Raw genomic sequence first — 11348 nt, 5'->3', positions numbered from 1 at the left:
ATTATAATTGAATATGTTTAGGTTCCTATTGCCTATCACAGTCACTACCTCACTACTATTGCTCTTATCTTCTTTGGAGCCACGATTGAGGATTATCTTATTAAAATAAAGCACAAAAATCACTAAATAAGAAGGATGCCTACAGATAATGAACATAACTGTGTCTCGAGCGCGAATGATGACATGCTGGTCGGTCAAGTGTGGTTCACGTGGCTGTTCGTTATCCGAAATTTTCTTCGCTATCCGAGACAAAGTTTTAACGAAATTTTTGTTCATTATCCGAAATATTCGCTATCCGAGGCGTTCGCTAACCGAGGTTCCTCTGCACACAAGTATCAGTACCTTTATAAATTAATAGGGATTCTTCTTACATAGCTGTTTCTTAAATACAGAGAGTACATGCAGTCTCTTCGGGCTACATGCTGTATGACCATTCATTCCTTTATATTTTTCATCAAATATGAAAGATCCATTTAGCTAAATAAAATATTGTTAATTGTTCATAAAGGTTTATGTTTATGGCTGATTGCTATTTTCTCTGCGTAATTTACTTGTGTGAATGGAATGACTGTCAAATCTTGTTTCCAGTTCGTTTTGATACAAGTTTGATTGAAATGCTATGTCCTATTTTTAAATTATTCCTGTGTTATCCTTTTTTTAGAGCTGCTATATACAGTACATTGTCTTTTACTGCATGTGGCCCATATGTTTCCAGTTATGCAAAGTGTTCTCATTTTATTTTATAGAGAACTACTAAGGTGCTTATACTATCTTTTATGTACTTTCAAAAAAAATGTATTTTATTTGTTAAACATTTATTACTTGTTTCTAAAGGACATGACAGATGAATGAGAGTACTTTTATAAAATTTTGTTGCCGAAATAACGTTAACAAAATGCTGTTTCTTTTACTTATCTTTGTTACATTACGTTCTTTTCAGTCTGTTTGGTCCTCAATGAAAAAGTTATTAATATTAATTTACACTGCTATTGTTCATTTACTAATAAAGTACTCACATTTAACATTCTTTATTATTTTCATATATTATCAGATATGATTAATTATAGTTAATTATTAATATAAATCATATTTTGGAATTATTAGTTTTTAAATTACGTTAAAAGAGGAGGGTAGATGTACAAGTGTTTCCGTTAATTATTTATTTTCATATTTATCACACAAAACACTGTGAGGGCCAAATATTCAACATTATGAAGTACTCAACATCCTTAGAACTGAACCAACCAGATCTCAAACTGTCATCAGTGTCTACAGCAAAGCCTGACACTAGAAGAATGAGGCATCATGTTTTACCAACTGGAGCTCGCAGACATATCAGTGGTGAAAAATATATGGAACCTTAGGTGGTCTATGACTGGACTCAGCAGACTAGAACAGGCCTCCACATGCTGGGTCATTAGAATGACTTGTAAAAAGTCTGAAAAATATCTGAAGTTTCATACTGTGGTATTCTAATAGTGGAGTTGATGACCTGGGATGATCTTTCTGTGTCTGTCTCTTCGTCATCAGTACTTGTGTTCATGCCTGACTTGCTGGCTTCTTGATATGCCATGTCATAGTCCTCTGTACCTGAGTCGAGAAAGAAGAGTCATCAGACTCATCTGAGTAGAATGTCTTGTTCATTTGCAGGACATGAGATTTATTTGAGGAAGCATCCTTTTCCAGCAGAGCTTTAGATTCCTCCTCCGATGATTCATGTTCCTCCTCAATCAGCGGCAACTTGGCTTTAGAAGAAGAAATGCCAAAGAGATCTTTGATCTGACCCATAGCCTGACTGGGATGTTTTTGTTTCCTCTTGGCTTCTCGATCAGCATAGAGCTTTTTGGCCATGGCCTTCTTAGCATAGACCACATCCTCATCTTCACTTGAATCTATCTGGGAAAATGTGATGTGATAGCAGTTGAACACATCACCTTGTAAACGAGTACATGATAATGTTGCTATTGTTACCATCAGTAGTCACATGTATTTATTGTGAGAATGTGAAGGGATTTGTTTCAGCAGCTGTATGTTAATAATAATGAGAATTTATAGAACTTTTTCAAAGATTTGCTCAAAACACTTAATATAAATAATACGTAGAATGAGTCATCAACAACCATGCACTTACATTCCCATCTAACAGACACACTAAATTACAAACATGTTATGCAGCGTGCATGGTCAGGACAGGGTCACAGTGAAGGCATCGTTCTGAAAAGATTAGACTTAAAGGTTGTAAAAAAAATTAATGTCGAAGGCTGTTGGATAATGTTTTCCAAGTTGATGGGCTTTGTTGGGGAAAGACCTCTGTCCACACGTCATTGCATAGTGGACTCACAGAAGCTTGGTGTCACAAGAGGAACGAAGAAGTCTTGAGAGCGGATAGATGGAAGTGAGTTTGCAATAGTCCATCCCCGAGAGTACAAAAGCACAGATTAGAGTTTTAGTTGCATCCGTGGTGAGAATGTCAGTGTATACAGCAGCATCTTACTATCAACGCTGCTTGTTCATGTGTGCTTGCTGTCCAGTCAGCCAATTTCACGCACATGCATGCGACAATGATAAAATGTACAGACACCTACATCGGAGGCACAAAAATTTAGCCATCAAAGATAGCAATGTGCTGCCTCATGAAAAGCAAATTGTACTAGGCCAATCGACTGAATATTGCAGATGGCCTATACAACTTCCAGCTAAAAACAGAACTTAATATCCTCCAAAGCAACCAGCAGCTTGTAGATACCAGATACCCAATACTATTTGAAATCGAAAAAGATTGGGACGCCCCTACGTGGGGATAAATACTTCTTCTTTTTTTTTTTTATCGTTTTTTTGTGCCGATGCACTGTCAGAGTTTTGAAGTATCCTAAATCGTCACTACCACTGGTGAGGAATGACTAGCAGAAGAGCAGGCTGGCTTCAGCACCATATACAACACCAGAGAAAACGTCATCGACTTCAAAAAAGCGTTTAACAGTCTGAAAGAAGGGTCTTTTGAAATGTTTAACATCATAGTGGGCCTCATTCAAATCATCAAATGCTGTTTGAGAACTCAAGGAGTGCAGTACTACTCAAGTGGGAGGCTTCTTTCAGACAACAGTGGTCGTTTTTCAAGGATGAACACTGTCGCTTGTACTGTTCAACATATTTTTTAGAAAAGCATGTGAGAAACCTTTTATCACCTCCTCCCCTACTCATACACCCCTCCATACCCATTTGTCGGTCCATATACAACTCGGCTTAGCGGATGGCGTTGATTTGATGTCAGACAGCAAGAGAAAACTGCAAGACCTTACCAACAAAGTGACAGAAGATGCGAAGATCTGAGCTCAGCATTGAAAATCATGGTTAATGGCAGCGGCAAGGCAGAGACCTACATTAACGGAATTCATCTCGAGGAGGTAAACAACTTTAAACACTTGGGCGCCAGAGCTGGCAGATGCACGCCAAACACTCGCATCAGGATCCCGACAGTGACAGCAATAATGTCAAAGCTAAACAAGACCTGGAGCAGCAACAGCATTAGGTTTAGCAGCAAGAACAGGTTATACTAGTGCTTCGAAGTCTCCATCCTGCTTTCCCGTTGTGAAAAGGGAACTCTGCTGATAATGAAAAACGAATCCAGGCAACCAAGACAAAATGCCTAAAAAAAACGTTTTTTTCGAATCTCCTACATGCGAGAAAAAAATAAGGAATTTGTATGAAACTCGGTTGTCACCCTTGTGGGACATCAGGAAACCCTGTTTGCAACAACACTGTAAGACCGTCCTTCAGGACATCATCGATGGGGAAGAGGGTCGAGCAGAAAAAAAAATCTGGATGTCGAACGTGAAGGAGTAGACTGGTCGTTAAATACAGAACCTGCTCATCACGGCTTAAGTCCGACTTCAGTGGCGAGCCTTGTCCACTGCCAGGTCCCCCCTACGACAGGTACCAGCAGGCCAGCTTAGCTGAGCACCTAAGTACCAGTCAGATGATGATGATGATGATGATGATGATGATGAGGGATGGAGGATGGATGGATGGAGGATGATTGATGGATGATTGATGGATGATGATGAGGATTGATCTAATCAAAGGACACACTCACCTCCTCACTGGCATCAGAAATGTCCCCATAATCAACAGGGTTCATGCATACAGTGCAAAGGTTGTTGAGGTCGTCGTAACACTGCTGACAGTACACGGCCTCACAACCGTGATTTGAACAGTGAATGAAGTTGTCCATGTCGCTGACACGCCCCTCTGCCCCACACAACAGACACATTTTTCGGTCATAGCCCAGGAACTTCAGCAGCCTACCGAGGGCTGGGCACTGGCGGACCAGACGGCTCCGCACACTGAGTTTCTGAAAAGACAAAGAACTCAGCTCTAGAACTTTCGGTAGATGTCATTTTTCAGGAAAAAGTGAGGTTGGAGGCCTTTTCAGTGGATTGGGAGTCAGGGGGAAAAGGGGAGAGGGTAGCCACCCCTCAAAAAAGGTTCTGAGTGAGCAAGAATATCTTTTTGTTCAATGCTTGAGATGTAATTTTTCACAAAGTACAGAAAAGTTAGAGGAACACAAAGAGAGAGAGAGGGGGTGTGTGTGTGTGAAAGGACAAATGTTTATTACAAGGGTAACAGAATAAGAAAACTTTATTTTTTTTTTTTTTTTACATTTGGTCCTTGATCTAAAATAATGAAAAAGGAAACCTAATTTACTACAAAACAAAGGCATTAATTACAGAAGACGGGTCTTTTTTGGACACACTGATTTTCAAACCTTGATGTGTTTAATATGATTATAGAGTTTATTTTGTTCTGATATTACATAATTTCTTGTAATTGTGATAACCGGGTGAATGGTTTTTCAATTAGTTTTGTTTCTTGTTAAGTGTTGCTTTGTCGTTTGACATTGAAAACAAAAAATGTTGTGATGTTACCGCCGTTTAAAGTATTTCCCTAACCTTTTCAGGTTTTGAGTGTGGGGAAAGGAGGTGTCAGAGACTGCACTTCTCTCGGGATCAGGTTTACGTGAGGGCACTGCCCATATTCTCCTTGTTACCTTACCCTACCCAACCCTCTGTAGAGTCAGGTACCCATTCCCGCCAGCTTGGTCAAGTGTGTTTGTGTATGTGTGTGCGTGTGCATACAGTGAATAGAGAGCCACGCAACAGTGCTGCGATGTAAGTATGAACACAATGCGTTCCCGAGGAAGCTGTTTCAACTCCTACATCCTACCTGTATCTCGGTGTCATTTTTGAACTTGCGTCTGAGCTGGCGTCTGGTGAACTTGAAGAAAGCGCCTCTGGTGAGCAAGATGGTGTTGTACAGCCAGACCGCTCGTTGCCTTTCTCGAGCTGGATAGTAGCAGGCGGCCACCACCCGCCGCAGCCTCAGACCGTAGGCCTCCAGCATGGCCATCACCAGAGTCAGCACATACAGCACCACAATGGTCCTACCAACATGGCCACAAGTAAATAACACTACTGACAATACTAGTCAGCACATACAGCACCACAATGGTCCTACCAACATGGCCGCAAGCAAAGAACACTACTGACAATACTAGTACAATCTGTAGGGCATAGAGGTGAACTCAGTGCGCTGCACACCAAAGACTAGTCATCCTACAACAAACGAAAAAGTAAACAGCAAATAAATGGACAACAGCAGTAAATAGGAAGCAAAGTACATGGTCAAAGATAGGAACTGAGAAGTAAGAAGAATTTGCCGGATTTGTGAGAGGTATTTTTGAAAGAATGGGGTTTTGAGGCTGGACTTAAATCTTCGAATGACAGGCACAGTAGAAAGGGACTGATAATTCCAGACCGGGGAGCCGGAGAAGAGAAATTTCTCTCATGTCAAGACGGATACAGACCTAAGAAAGCTATTGTGATTTAGACAGTTACACATAAAAGCAGCTCAAACTACTGAGATTAAAGTGTCTAAAGCAGTAGAAATTCTGTAAAAGTATCACAATTATTCCAATTAGTTAAGCTAATTAAGGAGAAAATATTGTCCCCATGAATGATTTCACCTCTTGCTCGGGAATGGGGGAAGGCACGTATCAGCCCATTTCTCTGATATTTTAAACATTCTCTCGCGATGAAGGGGCTATGGCTTTGAGCCGGAGGCAATGTTGCTTGGATGGCAGGTCTGGACCAGAGCCAGAGCGACAACCTCTCATCGCAAATAGGCTTTGGCTTAAGGGGGTTGCCTCAAGCTGCAGCTCATCTAGAAGGCACTCAGTATACCTGTGGTCCCTGGGGTATACCTGTGGGAGGTGATAATCCATCTTTTCCAACCCAGTTTCAGATGGTTGATTTCAGTGAGGCCTACCTGTAAGCATCCAAATCTGGACGGGAAGGCCTGGGGAGACAGGAGGAACTGTCGACATCCAGGTCGCTGCTAGCCAAAGGGTCCAGTAGGTTGACCATAGACCGGTACATGTCTGCCATGGGCCCTTCGCCTGGTCGGAACATATTTACAGACACGTGATATTCATGCTCCACTCCTGAGGTTCATTCAAGAAATTGAAAGATGTGTTCTAGCCCTTACTCTCAGATTTATATATTGTCGAAGGGCAAAACGTCGTCCGCAGTTACATTTCAAGATCACACAAATAATCTCTTCAACAATCACTTTTAAAGGAAACTTTTGGAGATTTATTTAGTCATTCAATTATCAAGAATATTGAGCTGTTTTCTAGTTAGAATTAAGTATAAGATCGTCAAAGATTTGCTTTGAAGAAAGTAAAAGTTTACTGAACGTCTAACAGATGTTTGTTGACCTGTCCGCCCACTGAGATCATGTTTTGACTGAAAAACAGTAACAAACATCTCATGTTCATGGTCTTCTGAGCTGACCTTCCACGTGCAGCTTTAGAAATGCAGGAAGAGAAGCGGTTGTCTTGACTGCCAGATGGCGGGTGATCATGGCCAGGATCCAGTACAGACCGTAGTCAATGACCAGGTAGAAGCCGGCATGATAAGCGCCAAATGCCCAGAAGAGGATGCCCTGACAGACAGACGACGTTGTGTAATACAGGTCTACAAGAGATATCCTAGCAGATAAATGAGCGTGTTTACAAACTACAGATATTTTACTGGCTACATTCTGTGAGCAGTTCTTTGTGCTGTGAGTGTTTCACGAGCGCAGAACATCTTTGCTCAGGGAGCTTCATTGGTAGCCAGTGAAGTTAGTCACACAGTTTCACATCGTAGCTCTTGTGTTTCGACAATTTGAGTACGCATTTCTAGGCTATCTTTCTGAAGCTTTGTACACCCATCCTACTTCTTCTCTAGGTCACTCCGATTCTCTAGAGAAAAGCTGCAGACTGTTCCTAGGATTAGTTGAAATCTTTTGTCGGATGTATGTTTGCCTTCGCTACCTCAGCTGTCTGGAACACACTTCCCTCCCTGCTGAGACATGCATCATGGTTGTCAGCATAAATAGCAGCGACTGTAGACAAACGAGACTGTATCCTGCTAAATACTTCGCCGATTCTTTACCCGTCGGTGACAACTGCTTAGAGGGAAAAGTGGCGTTTAGCCACACGAGATTGAGCAATATCAGGTCTGTCAACTTTGCCCTCACAGGCTTGACCAACAAATTCGTCTGCTTCGTAGTGGAAGTATCTCCTGCGTTCGCTTCCTAACAGATCTGTGCCCGTACCAAGGGAAAAAGAGGAGTTGATGAAAGGTGTGTGTGTGTAGGGGGGAGCATCACCTCCCTGTGTCGGAAGAACTGAACAACCAAGCAGTGGCCACAAGAATGAACGCAGTCATTGGTCATACCTCTGGCTGAGAGGTGAAAAGTGAGGCGCCAAACTCTCAGAAGCAGGCCTGAAATAGCTTGCAAGAACTTTTATATCACAAACAAGATGAATATCACGAAGTTTGTATAAAGTGTACAACTGTACATCTATACACATAGACACAGAAGACCTATGTACAGTTCGTTTGTTGACATGATCATGACTACCTATGAGCAGTGATAACGACGAACTCTGACCTTTAGCATCTTGCGTTGTTCTTTCTTTGTAAGGAGGTAGGAGCAGGCGCCGATGTACTTGGTTTCCTCGCATTTCTTGAGAGGCAGCAGAGTGTCCCTCCCCAGTTGTTTGCGCCTCTCGTCGATTTCGTACAACAGGCTCGTGACATAGTAGTTGTCGTAGCTGACACAGAGGTGTGGACAGTGTGATATGTTACTTGGAATAAACAGGAAAATAAATCGAGATATTTATCCCAGTGAAGATATGAAAAATACTCCATAATCTGATCTGGGGTAGAGATGTAGATGAAACATCATTTACAGAATGAATAAAGATGATATGTTTTGTAGTTATCGCCGGGCCACATAAAAATCTCCCAAAGTAATCATATTTGAAGGGCTAAATTATCTTTAAACAATTGAATTAAAGAAAAAAAAACTGACTTGCAAAGTTCAGCTTAATTTTATGTTTGAAAGGTTTTGTGTTGTAAACAAAAACCAATCTAAGAATGGATTAACTGAACACTTATCTCAAATTTTCTAATAAGGGTCTGAAGCTGGGGTGCTGGCAGGTACTTGGTTTTACAAGTATGTCTATAGTTTTTATGGGATATATGTACAGGTATGCAGCTGTAAATATATATATATGTGTGTGTGGTGTGTGTAATAAAGATATGTAATAAAAGAGACGGAAGAGAGAAAGAAACCGAGAGTGACAGAGACAAAAGAGAAAAGAGATTTAATTTATGTCAGTATCCACTACTAAGGCAGTGAAAGTGAGTGAGATTATATCATACAGCAAGCTTGTAGAGTGATGACAACAATATGTAAAACAATAATGTGTGTTTGATTATATAGACAGCGTTTTTACACTCGTCTACACTGTGGGGCTGGCAAGCAGGGAAAAATTAGTTATTTGCGGCAAGCAGACCGGCATGTAGGCATGAAAAGATAGATGAAACAGAAAGATAAAAGGATGCAGGCAACTCGTTGGTATATGTAGTCACCTGTCACTGCTGAGATAGTGTTTGCGATAGAACCAGGCCTTGATGAAGACGAAGGTGATGGTGACCATCATGACATTGTCCACCACGGTCAGGACGGCTGACAGGACCGATAGGCGGCGCGAGATGTCGGCGAGAATGGCATTCTTCACCTCCGTGTAGGACCTCGACTGGTTCATAGTATAGTTGAAGTAGTTCTTCATGGTTACATTGAAGTAGAACATTTCGTGCAAGTCCATCACCTGCCACACACAAGCAGAACATCTGAACTCCTCCCAGTGGCTTTATCTACAGTCACCGTCAGCACGACAGTCGGTAACAACAGTAAATAACTACAGAAGGTGAACCTTTTAGCTGCCCATTACAAACCGTTCCTATGGTCGCTTCTTTAATAGTGTCTACCACCAGAGTCTTTATTGCAGCCGACAACAGGCACAGTAATTCTCCGATGCGGGCGATGTGGCAAAGGTGAGAAGTGGCGGTGACGATTCCACAGACAAAGTCAAAGACCCCCAGACGTCTGCTGCAATCTTTGTAGGCATCATCAAAAACCTTTGTACACTTTTTGTATGGCTCCCCCATCTGCTCGTTGCAAATGTCCACAATATTGTAAAGCCACTTGAAAACCTGGAGAGAAAAAAAATTTTGCGTAAATACTTTCATGTTAAGTACCTGAGTCCAAATACATTAAATATATTCTCACTGTAATAGTAAGACAGGACTGTACCCCAACCTTAGCAATGGCAGATGCGATCTCCTTCACAGCTCTGGCCAGCGCCTTGAAAGCTCCCTGCAGCAAGTCAGCAAACCGTTTGATTCTGTCAAACATCTCTTCGAGAGAGTCGATGACAGCTGATAAGGGATCCTTCACCATTTGCAACAACCTCTGTGTCTCGTTGAGCATCAGGCTCTGGCCACAGGTGGCACTGTCAGCAACGACCATCAGATTGCGGTTGAAGTTGCTGACTGGATACGTGAAGACCAGCACGGTGGCGTACACCAGCAAGAAGCTGCGGCCTTGTTTGGAGAACATCTGAGGCAGTGTCAGAAGAACGAGGCATCGTGTAGAAATGGAGAACGCCAGACCGAGGGTGAGAACGAAGCCGATGGTACAACTGCCGAAGGGAAAGAAATGGCATTCATTGAAATAAGGCAACATTTGGACTTAAAATGAAGCAAAAATTGGTGTTAAGAATAATTCGCTTCAAGCTTTATAATTAATTTAACGTCGTTAACAATGGGAGACTGAGAACCCTTCTCCTGTTCAGCTCAACCAGAGATAAATTGTGGATGGAGATATCTCGTTGACCTACACGACCCTTAGCCTTACATCCACGGTTATGTGTGTAGACGTACCTGATGATAGCAGCCTTCTTCCGTGAGTAGTCCAGCTGCAGAGACAACCATGCGTACAGCAGTAAAGTGAGCACAAGACCACAGACGAATCCCAGGCAGTTCTTCAGGACTTCGTTCTCGTAAGTCCCTGCGAACAACAAAATAAAATCACGACAATCGTTTCTTCACAGTTTGCTAACATCTTACAATCCATGACAGGACGTACAAACCCTGGGTTGCCTGCCAGTCACCTAACGAGAAATTTTAAATGTATACTTGAAAACTTGCCCCCTCCCGTTCTGAGACTCACCGATATGAAACATGCGTCCCCAGCACGTAGTTCGTGGACACAGCAGTTCCTTGCAGCTGACATCCATCCAGCACACACGCGGACAGCAGGCGCGACACACCACCATCCTGCAGATGGTCCTCAGTCCTCCCCAGCAGTTCTGGCACCAGGTCTGGCGAGGAGGGAGGCCCGCCAGTTCGCGGAGGCTGTCTTCCTTGGCGTCGGCGAGGCGGAACATCTTCCGCCGGACCCTTAGGGCCTTCTTGACTGCGGCCCATGCCGACATTTTATCCTAAAACTCAAGAATTAGATGTTTCCGTTACAGCAGTCAGTCTAGTCTGCCAGGTAGAGGAGAGAATGATAATCAAGGCGGTGAGGTTCAAAGGGGATTTTTACCTACTAACCTGACGTCAAAACACACATGCGTCACGTCAGGATTTAAAAAAAAAAAAAAACTATTCCGGTCTTCTCTCTTTCTTTTACACCTGTATACACTCCTCATCGCAGAATAATAGTTATTGATATTATGATAAGAACCGGCAGGATAAGATGATAAGAACCGACAGGAGTGTCTGCAAGATACGTTTTCTGGTGTGAGTTAGTCTTTTATATATATATATACAGATATATACATCGTAATATTGATTGCAAGAGAACAAGAATCATTTAAAATAGGCGGAGATTTGCTTGATGAACAAGAAATCATTTAAACACTCTTTTTACAAATAGAAAGGAACATGTGG

The 11348-nt window shown here is 42.2% G+C and overlaps 1 protein-coding gene across 2 annotated transcripts; it reads right to left on the bottom strand.

Moving 5' to 3' along the window:
- Window positions 1-193: 193 nt before the first annotated feature.
- On the bottom strand, window positions 194-11005 carry LOC112554132 (DC-STAMP domain-containing protein 2-like). Of its 2 annotated transcripts, none has more exons than XM_025221746.1 (11): window positions 10627-11005; window positions 10338-10464; window positions 9715-10096; window positions 9351-9608; window positions 8985-9223; window positions 7999-8161; window positions 6852-7002; window positions 6325-6454; window positions 5224-5440; window positions 4094-4351; window positions 194-1896 (listed from the first exon to the last, which is right to left on the bottom strand). In XM_025221746.1, the coding sequence occupies exons 1-11, from the start codon at window positions 10889-10891 to the stop codon at window positions 1540-1542; spliced, it is 2547 nt and encodes an 848-aa protein (XP_025077531.1). In that variant the 5' UTR covers window positions 10892-11005; the 3' UTR covers window positions 194-1539. The 2 variants fall into 2 exon arrangements, with proteins under 2 accessions (XP_025077531.1, XP_025077532.1); XM_025221747.1 differs by having other exon boundaries at window positions 1590-1892.
- Between the last annotated feature and the right edge of the window lie 343 nt (window positions 11006-11348).

The sequence above is a fragment of the Pomacea canaliculata genome, linkage group LG13 (genome assembly GCF_003073045.1).
Source record: "Pomacea canaliculata isolate SZHN2017 linkage group LG13, ASM307304v1, whole genome shotgun sequence".
Taxonomy (NCBI): domain Eukaryota; kingdom Metazoa; phylum Mollusca; class Gastropoda; order Architaenioglossa; family Ampullariidae; genus Pomacea; species Pomacea canaliculata.
The sequence above is the reverse complement of the archived record's forward strand: the minus strand, read 5'-3'. Positions and strand labels throughout refer to the sequence as shown.